This window comes from Rhodamnia argentea, chromosome 11 (genome assembly GCF_020921035.1).
Source record: "Rhodamnia argentea isolate NSW1041297 chromosome 11, ASM2092103v1, whole genome shotgun sequence".
NCBI lineage: Eukaryota > Viridiplantae > Streptophyta > Magnoliopsida > Myrtales > Myrtaceae > Rhodamnia > Rhodamnia argentea.
This window is the reverse complement of record NC_063160.1, coordinates 2,189,659-2,208,815: the sequence shown is the minus strand read 5'-3', so window position 1 is coordinate 2,208,815 and position 19,157 is coordinate 2,189,659. Positions and strand designations below refer to the sequence as shown.

General features: G+C 38.7%; 1 protein-coding gene across 1 annotated transcript; it reads right to left on the bottom strand.

The window, feature by feature from the left end:
- Positions 1-2,017: 2,017 nt before the first annotated feature.
- On the bottom strand, positions 2,018-3,750 carry LOC115744064 (ethylene-responsive transcription factor ABR1-like). Its single transcript, XM_030679156.2, has 2 exons — positions 3,197-3,750; positions 2,018-2,868 (listed from the first exon to the last, which is right to left on the bottom strand). Exons 1-2 carry the CDS (start codon positions 3,669-3,671, stop codon positions 2,075-2,077), a joined length of 1,269 nt encoding a protein of 422 aa, XP_030535016.2. The 5' UTR covers positions 3,672-3,750; the 3' UTR covers positions 2,018-2,074.
- Positions 3,751-19,157: the final 15,407 nt, after the last annotated feature.

The window sequence follows — 19,157 nt, the reverse complement described above, 5'->3', positions numbered from 1 at the left end:
AACTAGAAGGCTATGAACTTTGAAGATTTTGGTGGGAAGATGACACGGATATACAAATAAGAGAGAATAATACTCAAAATGCATTCCGCATAGACTTGCAACCCGTTAAACAATCGCGCGCGCACTAAACCCGAGTGAGCTCGAACAAGATCAAGCTATGCAGCTCTCGACAACTTTTCAAGATTTCCCTTTTCAGACATAAATCCAATAGCCTTTGTGGTCTTGCCACAAGGCCAACTCGATGCGTCTCACTTCTCGTGCCGACCCGGATCGAACTTGCCCGAATCGGAAAACACCGCAAACATGGACCGCTCCGACGTTGAGATGGAAGCAAAATGGGTTTGGGAGGTCCAATGTCGTCCCAATTCGATCGCATTTTCGGCTACTTCACAGGCTCATCCTAGACTTATTGTCGGTTCTGATATATACAGTATCCCAAACCCGCCCCGCTAAAGCAGATAGGTTCTCATCGGGTATTTGTAAAGTCTGTTATTATGTTATTTTGCGATAAACAATAGTTTTCTTAGATAATCCCAAATTCACAGCGGTAACCATTTATTCGAAACTTTTATGCATTGCGAATCTCCGATCATAAAGCTCCGAAGTCTCAAACATAAGATTGAAAAAACACTCAATATCAAAGGATCATAAAAATCATAAAGACTTAGCAGTTATTACTTATTAGAAGCCAGGTATGAAATTGTGATCGTTGTGTCATGTGAAGACTTATTCTTGGTAATCTCAATAGTTTTTACACAGCAAGGGCAACTTCAAGAATCCTAGAAAACCGTTGCTAACCCTAATAGAGCTAGTAATTATGCGAGGACCTCATGATCCTCTGCCACAATCCATATGATCCCCATCCATGACCCGACCCGCGATCGATCCTCCACCACGATCCATGGTCCGTGATCCATAATGGAGAAAAATGGTTTCTTAATAGTGATATATTTCGGATATGGATATCAAGTTTCCCGGTCATAAATCCACAAACTCTGTCGGATTTTTTTTAATAATTGAAAAAAGGGGGAAAAAAAGAAATAAAAATAATAAATAAAGAAATTCGTTTGCTAAAAAATTATAAGAAACTGTCCACATCAGCGCAAGTTGTGTCATGTAGGACATTCGGTGTCCATGTTAGCGATTTTCGGCTAAAATTGATCAATTGGACTCAATTGACAAAGTATCAAAAGATTTATGACTCAACTAACAAAATTAAAAAGGTCTAAAATTGATTTGACAAAAATATAAATTTTGGGTAATTGCTCTATCTTCAATTAGTTGTGTTCTTTCGACCCAAAAAAAAATTAGTTGTGTTTCTGTACCACAATTTTATTTATTGGTAGAATTCTTCCTCGTTCTTTTTTCTTTGTTAGTAGAATTCTTCCTCGTTCTTTTTTCTTTGTCTGGTTTTATCCTATCCTATTCTACTCTACAATACACACTGTGCATGCTATATGTCGTGTGTAGGTTGCGAAACCCTGCTCTCTCCTTACGGGCTCCCACCCCATTCCCTCTTAATTCCTCCAAAAGTGGGGTATCTCTCTCTTTCCAGATGGGAAAAGTGACCATGGGGCAATCCTCTCCACAATTCAACGAGCTGGAAACGGTGCGTTATCCAAATTGAGCAACAGGTTTGACTTTCTAGAGGGAACTCCCTTCTTTTGACCGTGCATGCGAAGATTCCACGGCCGTTCAACTCAATCTCTCTGACATTCTAAGAGTTTGACATGATCCGCGAGAGCCGGGGGAGAGAAGAACGTCACGTGCGCTTTTACGGTTTTCAAATTCAAAAAACGGCCTCTTTCCATACGACGACGATAATTCTGGATAAGCGATCGATGCCAAAGAACAGCTTCCTCAGCAAGAGACTTCCGAAGAATGGTTTCGTGTTCATACCTCGGAAGGGTGTCGTAGGAGGATTCAACAAAACAGCAAAGAAAATAAAAATAAATCTCTCTCAGATTCTATCGTTCTTTTCAATGTTCTGTCGACATGTCTGTGCTTAATCAAAATGGATACTAAATACAAACTGTAAATTCAAAAAAGACAGAAGAAAAGACGATGAAGAATCCTATCCAGGAGAAGAACTGCGATGGCTAGAATCTGACCATGGAGGCAGATGAAAAACAGCCGCTCCGCCACCTGTCCGACCCTCTTGGGAGTCCGTCGCGATCAGCCGAGAAGACGTGAAAAGAGAAGAGCTCGGAGCTGGCGCGAGCACTGAACTTGATGATGATGATGATGATGATGATGATGATGATGGAAGAGGAGGAGGAGGAGGAGGAGAGAGCGAGAAAGATGGCGGAAGCTGCATCCCCAGCAACGAGTTGGACCACAACATCTGCTCATACAAACTCATGGGTCGTCTCTCAGCTCGCTCTTGATGGACATCGTGGAAATTATTTTCAAGATACCACTGCGAAGAAGTCTGCCCGTCGCAGCCAACTGGGTTGGGATTGCCAGAAGCCGGCAACTCATGGGAAACGGCGAAGTGGGTTTCTGGGGGATTGGCCGCAGAGGCTGCAGGAGCCGGTTGTTGCCGGAGTCGGACGTTCTCGGGGAAGTTAAGCTTGGCTTTGTTGGCTCTGAACCGGAGGGCGGCCTCGTCATAGGCCCGAGCGGCCGCCTCGGCCGTGTCGAATGTGCCGAGCCACACCCTTGAGGCCTTGAATGGATCTCGTATCTCGGCCGCCCACTTCCCCCACGGGCGCTGTCTCACTCCTCTGTATTTCCTCCTTGGAGTCGGGTTCAATGTCACTGCCGCCGGTGTCGGGGCCTCGTAGGTGTATTCATACGTTGGAGGAGCACCATGTGTTGGTTGATCTGCTTTTGCTGTCTGAACAGTTGTTGAGCCTGCGTGACCTTCTGCAACTGAAGGAAGAAGATCAATTTCATAATCTTATGCTAGAAAAAACTCTTGGTGATTGCGGCCCGTTCGTATAGAATCCATTTTCGCTTTTCTAGCTGTGCATATCATGAGGTATGAAAGAGGATCTTGTATCGAAATCGAATCGTACTATAGCTATTCGTGAAATTCACGCGCCGCCGAAATTCTACGAACTTTTTTTCGTATGAACCTGCTGAAAAGTTCTTCACTTATTTTTAGCATGGAGAGCTAGTGAAGATGGGAGATTATGTTCCTGATCTAAACATCACAGGCAAGCTAATTCGTGATTCCCTTAATAAGCTTTACCTCTGGCACCTGATGATGACGACGAGCCTGCCTGCGCATGATCGCCACGAACTCGCGGAAGCTCAGATACCAAGAACTCAGACGACGAGGTCGAATCTTCCCTTCCTCTCTTCTGTCCAGCACCGACGGAATCCAAAGAGCTGGACCGACCGAGCAACGATGCCGAACCGCCGCCGCCGCAATACCCTTCCCCCAAATCCAACTGCTGCTGCTGATCATCGCCTGGCAATACTGTTCCAGAAACGACGCGGCGCAGAGCGGAAACCATTGCGGACATTTCTCGCTGTCTGCTGAACGCCGATGAAGCTGAAGGTCCGGAAGCAAGAGAGGGCTCAAGAGGCGGAGACGGCAGCCGGTAGTTGAGCCATGCATGGAAGTCTCTGTCCTCCTCCTCCTCCGCCTCGACGCCGTCCTCCTTGCTGCCCTTTCCGCTTGGATTCGCCACCTTCAGATCATAACCGAGCAAAAGTACCATCCAATTCCTTCACGTGCGCGTGTGACAAATCTCTTTAAGTTTTGGCAAGTCTAATATAAGGACAGAAGATCAAAGCCGTTGCTTTGCGAACAATTCAACGCACGCCGCCTTAAGCTTTGAGAGTTCTCGATATCCGTCGGCAGAAAAATAGTATTTTTTTCACGCGCCTAAAGAAACTTATTCATTTAATACTACTTATAAATGTTTTGACAAAAAAAAAATACTATTTATAAATGAGATAATGACAAACATGATCCATAAATTTTGATTTAACGTGTAATGTAATTCATGAATTTTTCCTAAATATGCGATATGGTCCCTGAATTATATGAAAATATTCAATATAATAATCATATCAATCAAAATTTAGAAACAATATTTAGTTCAAAAATTAGACATAAATTAAAAGTTTAGGAATTGTATTAGACAAGTTAAAAATTTGAGTGACCATCTTGCACGTACCATCAAAATTCAGAGATCAATCACTTTCTCTTTATAAATCCATTGATTGAACAACAAAAGGGAGAGACGAGGTATGATCATCAAGTAGAGTTCTTTTACGTGGGGATCCCGCGGGCCATTGACACGTGGCCACAAATAATAAAATCCATAAATCTTGTATGGGGTAAAAAAAAAAAAAGGTTTTATAATATGCATATTATATTTATGTTCGGTCAAAGATTTGGTTTGAAAGTCAAAGGGCGAATAAAGGTCGCAAGGCAAGTTGTGGCTGTGAAGGAACCGTCGGATGTGGACCGCTTTTCCGGCTTCCAGACGTCGGTGCCAACCCTTGGCTCAACGCCGACATTCCCGCCATCATTTCCTCTGACGACCGATAAGCTTTATAGTATAGACACGTCAGCTTTTCCGTCCAAATAAGCTTACTTGGCGGTCAGCTTGGCAGACGGCGACGGTGCGTACGAACGGCGAGGGAAGTCCCCGGGGGGACCTCATGGATTGTCGTTTCGTTTGTCGGAGGGCAGAACCGAGCTATTGCAGTTCGATTGACAATTGGAAAAAGGGTTATTCTGTATGAGTCAGCATCCTAAATGTTCTTTTAGACACCATGTAATTTGCACATGTCAAACCACTTGTCTTGTCGACCGGCACGCGAGCTCGCTTGGGCGGAAAAGTTGTCGGGTGGGTATTTTTGTCCGGAGAGCAAAGGCCGGTGGTTCTTTCCCGTCTAATTGCTCGTCATGAATTTGTGTTCTTAACTTTTCTAATCTGAAATTCCGATTTCAAACGTACATGGTGTCTCTAAAGGTCAAAAGAATTGATATCACGTCCATGATTAGATATACTTATACTATCTCTTGGTTACGAAAAACAAAATGTAAGCTATTGCCGAATCTTCTTGAGTCTTATGGTGCCACGTGAGTCAATTAGGTAATCCCCGACATAAGACTTTGCTTTAATTTGGTCAAATTGTTGAAAAGTATAGTTCCAAAACACCATGGTTCGAAGTGCACATAGTCACGAGCTCCTAATTGCTAGCTAGAATAATATAAACCAGCTTGATAGATTTTTGGAAACCTTAAGTCGAGGTTGGAGCTAGGAATTTTTTTTTGCGGGGTCGATAATGTAATGGTTTAATCAAGCCGAATCGAGTAGATATAATTTCCGAGTAAACTATACAAAAAAAAAGTCCCCGAACTTGCTGCAGTTGCGTCAATTCAATCATAAATCTTTCAATTTGACAAATTTATAAACTTTGAGACGATTTTCCAATTTCGCCATTTTGCTCAATTTTTACTTGAAATCGTTGATGTGGATGCCGACCATCTTATATGGCATTGCCGATGTTCACATCGGTGATTTTCGGCCAAAAGGCTGCTCGTGAGCATTTGTGAGAATGTTTGTGTTATATATTTTGACATGATATTAAGGATATTCAAGAGCATATCCTTTTAGCCAAATAGCTAGACTTTGGTCACAAGGGACCTTCACGCGCTAGGAGTGGGAGGGCTCGCCGGATGCGTGCTGACGTGGACGGCCGGCGTGTGGTCAGGATCTAAGAAAAGCGGCGGTCAACGTTGACTTTGGTCAAACCACTAGGATCCTTTTGGGTTTGTGGTTCACGCGGTTTTCATTAGGTGCTATCCCCCTAGCCTCAGGATGGGGACGAATTTGAGTTGAGCGTGGCGTGCTGAACTAGGGAATAAGAGTTTCGTTTCGTAACGAGGAAGTTTAGAACATGGCGTGCGCTAGTTTGGTTCCAACAAGTGGGGGAAAAAAAAGTTTTGTTCAACTTTTCCGTCGGAACTATCCGAAAGTCCAATCCAAAGACTTAAGCTAATAAGCGAACAAGAAACACGTGTATATAAAAAGCATATACGCCTCCATAGTCGGGCGATGCGGGATATTTCAACCCTCCCCTTCTCACCCACACGCGAAAGAACTTAGCTCCGGTACCATGTTAAAAAAGCCCAACTACAAAAGCTTGAGCCGATAGGTGGACGAAGGCCGCATGAAACAGTCAAACGGCATGAGATCGGTCTCGACATTGTTTTCAGAGTTCGAAGAATTTAAGGGTCGGCGTCTACATCGGCATGCAAGAATGACAGTACAAGTCAAAAAGGTAGAAGTAAAGATTCATATTCCAAGCACAAATCATCCTTAACTTGATTTATGAGGCCGGTAGGGTATTTTCTTGAGAGATTTTTCGTGTTATCAAACATTAAATCAAGTATGATCCGCACCCATCTTTTTGGTTAAGAATAATCATGTTTCTCTACATGGTTAGGATGTTATCGAATGGTGGCATTGCGATTCATAACAAGCGCAACACGTCTCCACGAGGGTGACCTATCAAAGAGGAAGAATTAGTGCCAAAACTAGGAATAGCATGGTCCTCACGGGGTCAAATCTAATGTTGGAACATGGAACCGATCCTAACGGGGTAGGACCACTAGTGTCAATTCTAATTTCTACTACAGAACAAGCCCTTTTAAGATAACTCAATTAATATTAGTTTTGGTAATGAGCTAATTAAATCGAGATTGGATAACCATAACAATGATTTGCATTCGAACATACTAAATGATTAGAGCTAAATGATAGATGGCGTTAGGATCACTTATCTCAAGAGTCTACTTGTTTCGCAAAGTGTTCATCGTCGGAAAAATGTTTTCCTCATCTTTTCAATATTCGGTTCGTTTAGAAAAATAAGCTAACGAAAAATCTTTTCGCAATCAACGGAAAACTTATGCGGAAATTCAAAACAAATGACTTTGTTTTCCAAAAAATTGAAGGCACTTTTCAAAATACGACTGGACTTTTCTCACTAGGTTGACTTGAGTACTTGAAGCATGGGGAAAATTACCAAAAAATTCCTATATCCGTTGCAAAAAAATAACATAAATATTTGACCCTTTGTGAAAAACGATGATTAAGGACAAAACTATACAAGTGTGCCATCCATATACATGTATATACGAACCTAAAATACCTCATGGTCAAACCGCAACATCGACAAAATCGATGTTAAGGTTTTATTTCATGCAAAGAGGCATTAGACCCGCCGTAGCGCAAACACGAACTATGGGACACCCACTGACCCACATATTTATAAATTATTTGCAACAATTAGGTAAAACATCTAATTAATTCTCTTGATGTTCTGGAGGTACACGTTGATGTGATCGCAGGGAAAGTCAACAGTCAACGTTTTAGGGTTCACACTGAACGACAACATGAAGAGAATGAATGAGATCATTGACGACGTGGCCTGATGTTGAAAGGCGTGTTTAATTAATTCTCAGCTTGATCTTCTCTTTTCAAAATGTCTGACCTTTTCCTTCTCTTTATTATAGTCTACCGGTTATGTTAGAGGATTGACTTGAGGCATCTGGCTTGTCAATAAAACTCATATGTTTTAATTCGAAAACTTAAGTTATTAGGTGAAAGAGCTATGCAATGTGCTTCTGTAAGATCCACATATAGGAGTTAGTTTTGAAATTAACTGCCACATAAATGATATTCGAAGAAGTAAGTCAATCATTTTTCAATTGAGTTGCGACGATGTCTTGTGCGGAGAAACCACTTCATGATCATATTCGAGCTCCAAAACATCTTTGACCTTGATTGGCTTGTCGTATCGCCGTAGATATTTTATTCAACATTGATCTAGCTAACCAAGGTTTGACCGACGAGATGCAATACTGGGAACAATTTTTCGGGGTCGTACTCATCAAAATGAGTTTTTCAATACTCATATCATCACCCAAGTCCGATGCGCAATTGTTTACCTATCATTATACAATTGCAACGACGTGATGCGACCTCAAAGACCATGAGGGCAATTTCAAATATTTGCAAATGTCATGAAGACAATATCAAATCAAGTTGGTCGAAAAAGTTAAAGAATGGTTGACAAATGCTTGGGTGGATAATAAATCATGTCAATTCATAACTAAAATTTTTGAATTTTTTAATGGAGTCCTACGTGAAATTTCAAAATAGTCCTTCTTGTCAGTTGCCATCAGAAATTACTAAGTAGTGCATAGTCATCGCTGGCCGTCCTACATAACATATTAAAATGGACAACTTTACTTGAGATGAAGTCCTACATAGATAGTCACATCAAAGATTTTCGATGGCAATTAGCTAGAAGGGTAATTGGTCGAAAGGACTTCATTAGATCTTTGTACAAAAAAAGTTTAAACGTACATTCTCCATGCTGAAAAATTTAGGATCGAATTGGCATCCGCGTAATAGGATTATAATTGAATTAGTAATTTTGTCAATGCTTGGAGATTGGACAAAATATATAAAAAAAAAGAAAGTATTAAAGGACAAAATGAGATGTGTTATAGACCTGTTCATCGAAAAGCTGTTACCAAAATTTCCGTTAGCTTACGGATAAAAACAACTGTTACCGCAAGTACGACATGCTACAACCTCAAATATCAAACCATGGTACCTCACGGCACGTGGATGACCACGTTTGGACATCAGTTGATCGGTCTTTGAAGTCCAAATTATCGTGTTGCAACCAAAATGAACACAATTACAATTAGCTATTAGCATATTACCATCTTTATTGGTTAATTCTGCACTCAGGGTGCGCTTGTTTCACTGAATTTTTCATGATAAAAGAACATATGATCCATGAAAATCATTTTCAAGGAAAATAGTTAGCTTTAATTTGTTTAGGATTTGTTTAGTGACATTTCTTCGTGGAACAAGTTGGGGAAAATTTTTTTTTTTTTGCTCACGATTTGAGAACATAAACGCCTTGGTGAGTATAAAAAAATTTTTTACCAAAGGAAGGTCTATAATGGTCAGGTGGCGAGCAGGGGCGAAGTCCTGGACGGAAGGCTGGCGGCGGGTGGGGCCGCACCGGTAGCGGAGGACGCTGGCCGCACGCGGGTGGCGACCGAGGTGGTCGGCGGCCGCTCAACCCCGCCGAGATGGGGCGGGGGCCACAAGCCGCCCTTAAAAAGTTTCCAAAATAAACAATTTTTTTTCTCATTTTGCTCCAAAAGTGTTTTTGTTTCTCAAAAGTATTCTCGAACACTTTTGAAACAATTTTTTTTTATATTTTTTTTTTTTCAAAAGTGGAAAACATTCTGAAACAAAAACACTTTTTTGAATCGAGTTAGCTTTTCAAATCTTTAGTGATTCGGGAAAAGTGACTTTTTTTTTTGTCAGAATGAGAAGCCGTCCCCTTTCAATTTAAGTTTTTCGTTTTAAATCTGTCGCAAAATAGTTTTTCGAAAATAGTTTTTCTTCGAGCAAACGAGCCCTTAACTAAATTTTTATTTACTCAATCCGTATTTTTATCTCACTATATTAAGTTTTCATTAGCGGTTCGACGGTGAGATTTATTTCTTCGTTTTGTTTCTGCATTTCTGGAATGAGAGCGTGTGACTTGCGGTGAATGGTCCTTTCATATGACTTCCTCATCAACCTTTTACAGCTTGACCATGAGAATCTGTCATTAGAAAGTCAGATCATATTAACTCCATAACTCCGTTGACCTCAGCTCCATCAATGATCCAAATGAAGAAAATTTTAAAAATATTTTCATAAAAAAAAATTGCTTAGATCGCTCACAAAAATGGATAAACGAAAGTATTTTTATTATTTACGAAAATATTTGGACATAAATTATCGTCGATGATGAAAATATTTGTCCATTGATTAATTATTTCAAACGATACCAATGATCATTTTTAAGAAAATACTTTTTAAATTATTTATTTTTTACGGAATAAATGGAGCACAACTCGTGTTACGTATTTGAACTGCGAAGTTGACATGATTTAGGAATTGACCTTGGCGGTTCACGAGTCCAGTGGTTTCAAGCTGTCCCGTTCACGTCTCGATGTGCTTGGAAAGATGCCTTCGAGCTCCGATGGATATACCTCGACAACCGTCGATGTTGACGCATCCGACTATGCTCCGGCCCATACATTTTTGCTTAAGTTTGACTTCCAACAAGCTCGTCTTCCTCGACCGGTGGACATTGGAAATTTGACCACGGTTCTGCAAAGGAGAGAAGGGAAAAATCATATTGCATCAAAGGATACGTATGGTGTGTTAGCAAGCCTTATTTAAAAGTGGAGAAATTGTTGGGCCAATCCTAAACCTATCGCATGAATGCCAGTTTAGTTATAGACTTTTTTATTTTGCCAATTTAGTCTTTGCACCTTCGTGAGGAATTCCAATTTAGTCCTTCCTATGAGTTTCCTTCGGAGATCGTCAACATAGGATGGTTGGCAATGACAATACCGCTATGATGCAAAAATTGATCTAAAGGGATACATTGAAATTTCACGTAAAGGTCTAGAACTAAATCCACAAACTCAAAAACTCTATGACTGAATTGGCATTCGTACAATAAGTTTATGATTGATTGGATAATTTTTTCTAGCTTAAAAAGCCTGTGCTTTTATATGGAGGAATGGTCTAACCTTTCCTTACTTAACAATTCTCATGAATAGGCTGAATTTTGGTCTACGATAAAGCGTGGAAATATATTGTGAGAAAGGAAAATAAGGGATTTTGGAAATATTTGAATTAAATACCTCATATTTTGATACAGTGTAAAATTATGTGGAATTAATGTTGACTATTTTAAAAACTCGGATTGTTGTGGTAAAAATTCTCACATTGCATTATAGCACAACTTAAGCGCTTAAATTTTTAGAACAATTAACTGTAATCCCACAAAATATTTCATATACGAATTGCTTTCTTTAGTCTTGCAACCTTATATTTCAAAAAACGCGCTTCGCGCTCTGCAGTCTAAACAACTGGGGGCAAAAAGTAAAGGGCACGAAATGTTTTTTCCTTTCCGTTCTCAGGATTTTAAAACTTTAGGGTACAAATTACATAAAGACTCTCATTTTTCAACAATGAATAAACAAATAAATAAAGCACAAGGAAAACTATGTGCTTTGAAACTTTGATCAGACCTTGCAAATCGACGTTACTTACCAAAGCCCACGAGCGTTGAAGGGACTCCTAGTGCAGTAGTGCTTTGTTAATTGATGAAAATCTGCCGTCGAGCGCTCCCAAGAAAATTGTCCAGAAAATTATAGATTTATCTCATTTTTGTCAATTCAATCCTCAATCTTTTCATTTTATCAATTGAGTCATAAACATTTTCATATTTTATCAATTGAGTCCATCGAAAATCACCGACGTGGACGTCCGCCTTCCTATGAGGCGCAACCGGCGCTAACGAGGACATTTTCAATTATATTTTAATATTTTTTGAAATTTTCTTTTCTTTTTTTCCTCTATGCTAGTGAGTGGGAACGTGGGATGCTTTTTAATTCCTTGCATCTCTAGTGCAAAGAAAAAGAGTTTCCTTTTTAATCTAATGGTTTTGTTAACCAAAACACTAACCTCTTCCGATAGTAATGGTCATCTTCAAACTCTTGCACAAGGGGAAGATATTTCCCATTCCTACTAAATTGAATCAAGGAAATAGGAGTCAGCCACAGGAGACTTTATCGAATCCCCTTCCCTTGGTGAAGAAAGTCTTGCATGATAATTTGGGATTGATCAACAAGGGCTTTCAAGTTGTTTATTTGCTTGTTTAGGCCAAAAAGATAGCTATTCAAAGAGTCAAGAGGTCAATCACTTTCTTTGGATTCTCTAACATTGTATCACCCTTTCTTTTCCAAGGAGAAGAAGGGGTTGGTAAATAGATTATCTGCCCATAAGACAACTCTTCTATTTACAGGAGAATGGGATTCTTGAATATATATCAACCATTTCTTCTATCTTATCTTGATTTTGATTGCAATTTTTTTTGGGGTCACCAGCCGCAAAGGCCCTCATCCGCCATTGGCAAGGCCTTGATGGTCTTGCTTAGCCGCAAGAAAGGCGACCCTCACGTAGATTGGACGAGGCCTTTGTAGCCAGCAAGGGTCGTCCATGACCCTTGCCAACGTAGCAAAAAAGCACTGAAAAAAGAAGCAAAGAAAAATAGGAAAATAAAAATTAAAATTTGAAAAATATTAAAATATTATTAAAAATTATCTACGTCGGTGTCGGTTGTGCTATATAGGACAACCGGTGCCTATATCAGCGATTTTAAATTAAAATTGGCCGGACGACTCAATTAGTAAAATGTGAAAATATTTACATTTAATTGGCAAAATGGTAGGCCAAAACGAATGTACCAAATCACAACCAACCACCCCAAGCCAACCAAATCGCAACAACACAAAATATTATCCAACGTTTGGAGGATAGAAACCAAGTAAATAGCAAAACAAATACTCAGAGCCAAAATCAAGTCACTCTAACGCCCTGATACCATTTTATTCAGAAAGTGAATTTGCAAGCAACATTAATGATTTTAACCCAAGTCACTAACAAAGGTTATCATGCATGCACAATCAATAATGAACATCCATAAATCAATGTAATCAGGAAACACACCAAGACAAATGTTCCAATTTGAATTTTGCTTTTAATGGGATAAAACAACAACAAAAATTTAACTAAGATGCAAATGAATTAAACAAAAAGGAAATCCTAACACAAGAAATTAATTTAATAACCACATGACTAACCGGATGACATGCAATTAAAGAAACTAATGTACAAAGATGTTACACTAATTAAATTGACTACATGACGTAAAGACGAAACAGCAACAGCAAATTCACGACCAAACCTAGCAGCAAAGACATATAAAGCTTATTTATTTTTTGCATTTCTGATAAAAAGCCTAAAGATAATATCTTACATATTTTAGGGTTCAATTTTCTAATCCCTAACATATTAAAGATAAATTATTTAGACATGAAAACAACTAATATCATATTTTATCAAATGCAAATAAATAAATTTTTTTTAAAAAAAAATAAAAGTGCAAGTTTTAATTTAATGATGCAAATTTATCTAAAAATGCAATGCAAATCTTTTAGAATTTTAAATATCACGAAAAATATTCATTCTAAAGATATTATGCCAATCAAATCAATCAAAAAGGGATATCTCAACTTTTGAAAACATTTAATATAACTTTAATCCGTAATCTTAACAAATCTTTCTTTTTTTTTTTTTTTTTTAAAATATCCACTTTATCAAGCAGATATGCTCATCCAATAATCCAAGGAAACAAATTAATATTTAAAGATAAAAAAACCAAAACCTTTCTAAGTGAATTAAAAACAAAACCACAAGACCTTTGGATGGAGGAAGATCGGCTTGACTTTTGGCAAGGTACTGAGTAGCCTTTAAAAAGCTACGGCTGATTGTCTAGGATGTCAATGCAAACCAACCTCCAATGGACTTTTGGCTATCTTCGGCGGACGTTCCTCAATTTAGATCAAGCCTAACCATCTTGACCACCGCTAGGAATTTTATCTTACCTGCACATAAAAAAAAGCAACTTTTTCCCCCTCTCCTCTCGTGTCCTCTCGTGACGTTGTCAAGTGCTCGGTGATTTCGCTCGTTGGTCTCGGGGCCGTATTCATGTCACGACAAGGTTGCGGTAATGACCGGTGGTGAACATCGATTAGCTGAGGGATTACAACGACACGGATGCCGAACCTCGTCACTCGTTGCCGAAAAAATATCTAAAAACGAATGGTGAAGAACAAAGGGAGCAATCATCGGACGCCTAGAAAAACTTCTCGTGGTTGATCTCATTCTCCTTCTCACTCAATCTCTCGCTTTTCCCGACCTCACTGACCAAAATTCCCTTTTTTTTTTTTTTTTTTAATTTTTTTTTATCCCCTTTTTCTTTGTGGGCATCTTCTTTTGTGGTGCTCCCTTCACCCCCCCCCTTTTCCCCCCCTCTTTTCATGTGATTGTGAATCAATTTTTTATTTTCCCGCTTTGCTCCCCAAGTAAACGGTCACACGAATATCGACTGATTCCCCAGATCTTGGTCAACAAACTCAAGCTCCAAAATTAACTTCTACGTTTGATTTAACCACCTATATAATTTATTAACCATCAATCTCGACCATAATATAAAAAAGCCAACAGCCAAGTCCTTTTAATTTTTTTAAATAAAAAAAAAAGCACCCGACAAAATTAAATATGAATAATTAATTTTTTTTTAGAACTAAAACAACTTATTTTTTATGCAAAAGTAAATGACTAAACAAGATGGCCAAAATTTAGGTGTCAACATAGGTTTGGAACTGAATTAGTAAAGGTGCAATATGGACTTTTTGGATAATTTTCCCCTCTAACCCTTGTTGGCAAAACTTGCCCTGCTAAATAAAAATATCAAAAAAACCTATACCGTTGGATGGGTAGCTATCTTTATAGAGGTTCAGATCGCTTCGCATTAGACTAAATTTACATTATTGATTTCCTCTTTTCGAGGGGTTATTGTATTAATACGAATTTAGCTCTGTTTGCTTCTTGAAAAGTTGTTAATTTAGAAAAAAAAATTCGTAAAATTGACCACTTATATCGCTTATAAAAATGATTGAACAAAAAATTTATGCCGTCCATAAAACTGGGGAGATATAGATTGTTGTTTATAATGAAAATATTTACAAGGCAATTATTTTTAGGAAAATATTTTCCAAATTATTTATTTTTCCAAAATAAACGGAGTCAGAAGACACAATTCCCCTTTTCTTCTTTCCCATTATACCCTTCTTCTTACCTATGCCTACTGCTGGGGATATTCGATTTTAGAGTAAGCGGGTTCTAGACTAAGAATGTAGCAGCCACCCAGCAGATCGGTTCTCTTAAGAACCAGCTTGGAACCCAAAGCTACAGGTTCCATGATCAACACTGGGACTAAGCCTTACTTTAAGTAATGTAACTGTAATATTAGGAAAAGACTTCATGTTAGCAATTTGTGGCATAATAGTTAAGGCTACGTTTGGTCGTCTGGATTAAACTCATGATCGGATATGTCTTATCATGTATCACTAAAACTTATGCTAGAATAGCTTATCATCTCCATGTGTTTTACTTGTCCCAATCCGCCAATGAAAAATCCTAGGGGCACGGGACCCAGCCGCATAGGACTTCTTGTATCCATCGCTCAATCCAGGCCATCTCCACCACGCCCCATCCGCCTCTTCGCCACACCCAGCCGCCTCTCCAGCGATAGGGACCCCCTCCGGTTATGCGAGCCGCCTCTCTGGATGTGGCGACGGGCAGCTCCGGCGGAGGCGAGGTTGCAGGTGAGGGTCATTTGTACATTCAAGCTCTGTAGAGTCATTTTTTGTGATCTCTGTTGGTTCTCTAGTACAACCCCCTCCGCAGCCCCTGTTGTCCTCATCTTGACAGTCTCTTCCACTGTCTCGAGCAACCTTTGGCTTGCCATATCCAGTTGCTCGACCTAAGTCATCTCCTTTGCCCCTCTCTTGGCTGTCGAGTTCCTCATCTCTCCAGCCTATATCCCAATGGTCTCTACCAATCATCTGGGGGACGACTCTCTGTTAGCAAGTTTTGCTGCTGTCATCCTTTTTTGGGAGCTGTGCTTTTTCATTGTTCTCTTGTCCTCCGTCTCTGTCACTCGCTTGTTCATCTTTTCTTTTTCCAGCACTGGTTTCCGTTAAGATTTTGTCTTCTCTCTTATACCATTGGTTTCTACTTTTGTCTTATGAAATTTTTTTTTTTTTGTCTTTTCTAATCTTGGACAAAAGGTCAAAAAAGAAAAAGAAAATGCGTTTTCTATAGACACACATAAATGCTTTGATATCAGCTGCTCATCTTTGGCAACTGCTCCAATTTTGGTCATCTGAAATCTCAACAAGCTTATAGACATAAATATTAATGTTGTTTTTATGCTACTTATGCTATTATGTCTCAGAATCGCACCGCTCCTGGCCGCCGTCCCCTTGAGCTCCAACCCGACGGCCTTGGTAAGCACCCGGAGTTACGCCACATCAGCTCCGGAGAAGAGCTTTCGAATGGTGTAAGTCTGGAATTATTATATTGATATTCAGTTTCTACCAAACAATGGATATAATAAGATATAAAAATATCTAACTTTAAATCTGCAGTTCACCAAACGGGGAGATAGGATATGATCAAATCCCTAAATTTTTTTATCATATCCTATCCAGTCCTATCATGATTAGAAATTCGAACAACCAAACACAACTTGGGATTAATGGATCTCCTAAGCTTTTCAAGAAATCAGAAACCGTATCGGTTAAGGCCAATTTCCGGATTCTTTATGCAAAAACCTAGCTAGCCCCTGCACGAAATGGTTGTGTAGGCCAATGCGATTCGATTCCTAAGTTTAACCGGCCTGGTTGCTCACCTGCCCTACCCATTGCAAAATCATCTTTGAGTGAAGAAAAAAAGTTAAAGACCTGAGACAATGTATCAATGGCTATGATATTATGTTAAATGGGCTTATTTGCATTTATATCTACTTCTATTAGGATACACCGATGAAAAAAACACTGGAGAATCGATATGAAACGTCATTAGCCTAAATTTTTGAGGAAGGGGTTTACAGTATGTTAACGGGCTTGACAAACTTGTTTCACTCCCATCAAATGGTATTGGTCGTATTGGTGTCCCAATTTATTAGATTTCATGGCTATGAAGTTGGGCTTGATGGAATCAACTTGAGATGTGATGCAAAAAAAAAAAAAAAAAAAGAAGAAGGAAAGAACCAAACATGAGCTCACACGTGGGGAGAGAACTTTTAGAATGCACGGTGTGGCTTGTTTGCTTGCATTTAAGCTTTATAAATTAAATAATGGCTCGACTACCCGCTGGTATCTAGGCAAAATATTGGATCTTACTCCAATCAATTTCTTGCTTTCTTTTCTCGAATTTCAAAAAATAAAAATAATATAATGACGGATTGTCAAAAAGTCAAAAATAAAAGTCATCCTCACTTTTCTCTCAAATGTTAGCAGATAGATCACATTAAATAGAACACGCAATTAAAGAAAGAAGCTGAAATTTCTAGTCAAGTTGAGCTCAGCAAAGCTAGTCGAATCAATCCAAGCATTTAGTACCTTGAATACTCTATCAAGGACGATAGCATTTGAAAAATCAAGTTTGTATGGGTCTAAGACAAGAATCGGTTATTGAAAAATAGAGTGAGAATACATTACAAATGATACGTGGCTTACGTTTGATTCTATTACAGTCAGCTTGTTCCATCTATCATCCAAGTTACGGGATAAGCACGTTGGAAAACCTAAAATTTATTACTAAAGTGCAATTGAGTCATAAAACTTTCAAAAAGTAATTAAGTACTCAAACCTATCAAAAAAGTATAAGTAAGTCCTAAAACTTTCAAAAAGTGTAATTAAGTCCAAAGACTTACCAAATTAGTGAAATCAAGTCCTTCCTTTAATTATACTTTTTTAAAAATTTTAGGAAACGATTACACTTTCGTGTCAAATTTTAGGACTTAATTGTACATTTTGAAAACTTTAGGACATTTTCGCTATAAGTTCATAACTTGTTGCACTTTTTGAAAGTTTTAGGATTCAATTGCATTTTAATACAAGTTTTAGAACTTCAAGTACATTTATCCCAATAATCATTAACTTGAGCTTCGACATGAGAATCATCGGTGGACCCGTCAAACGGATGGATCTAGTTGGATTTGAATTGAGTTTGAGTTGGGTTGAAGATGGTCTAAGCTAAATAGACCTATGTAACATGTTTTGATCCATTTACATGCAATGCAAATCTAGTTATCCATATTTGACTCCACATTTCTAAAACACTTCCATATTTAACTCAATCTAGAAAAACTCATGCCCATACTGAGGTAAGAGTGTAGAGTGAGTGAGCATGAGATCGAGTGAGGGTTAGAGAGAGAGAGAAAATGAAGAGAGAGTCATAAAATATAACTAATCTATATAACAACTAAGTACATCATATAGGGGTTAAGAAATGAGCTTACGACCTATTTTAACATGTCTAATCATAAGGGTCAAAGATTGGATAGTGAAAAATCCAAACAATATCTATAAAGTAAAGGTCTAATTCCCTAAAAAAATCGCAATTTTAGCTCTAGTCTTAATTCTGCCCCTAACTTTTTTTGTCTCATAAAAAATACCTAACTTTTACTCTAGTTACAAATCTTCCAACATGTCCAAATTTCTTTAAGATCATCAAATTAGGGGGCTGCTATCGTTCCATATGAATATGAAGGTGTTGATGACGATGCAAGCTCTGATAATGAATCTCTAATTGGCCAAAATTTAATTTTGAATAAATTAGTGGCGATTTTTGGATGTGCGCCTTAATGTTGGTAATTTCGAATAAAATAGTAGCAATTTTTGGATGCGTGGTTGAACTTGAGACTAGGACGAAAGTTGAAATTTTTTGTTCTGAGACAAAAAAAAGTTCGAGATAATCTCCAAAATTGATTACCAAGCACTAAGGAATTGCTAAACTAAGACTAGATGTGGATGGATTGTTCTTGACTCACTTGTCCCATACTTCCAAAAGTCGTGCTCTTGAGTCTCGATAGCCACGGAACTCAAGGAATCCCCCCTCCACTTTGGGAGTGTTAAAAGGGTAACCGAGTCGAGTCAACTCAGTACTCGAGCTTGACTCAACTAGAACATACTCTTAAGGCTCGAAACTCAATTCTTACTCGACTGAGCTTGATTCTGAAAGTTCGAGCTCCGCTCAGACAAGTATTCAATAAAACTCGTACTCGACTCGGCTTAATTGATCGATATCTATAATGCACATGTATAGAAAATATAAAGACAGTGATTCTAAATAACTCAAGTTTAATCTCTTCAAACTCGAGTTAGGCTCCATGAATACTCAAGAGTGAATGATAGGAGTGCATACGAATTTGTGAAATCAAAGTCTAGGAGATTGTACAAAAAGTCCAGGCGAGAGTTGACCGTGCCACGTAAGACAATCGGCGTTCAAAGGTAGCCGAATGGACTCAATTGACAAATATGAAAAAATTTAGGGATCAATTAGCATAATTAAAAGATGTAAAACTCAATTGCCAGGATTTTATTGGACAAACTTTCTATGCACGATTCGCTGCCCCACATGGAAAGTCCAAGTCAACGACACTTCAAGCACTCAAGA

Coding starts and splice junctions, on each gene's coding strand:
- LOC115744064 (XM_030679156.2), bottom strand. CDS start 3,671: ATGGTACTTTTGCTCGGTTATGATCTGAAGGTGGCGAATCCAAGCGGA. Junction 2,869..3,196: donor GTCATCATCAGGTGCCAGAG/GTAAAGCTTATT, acceptor CTTCAGTTGCAG/AAGGTCACGCAGGCTCAACA.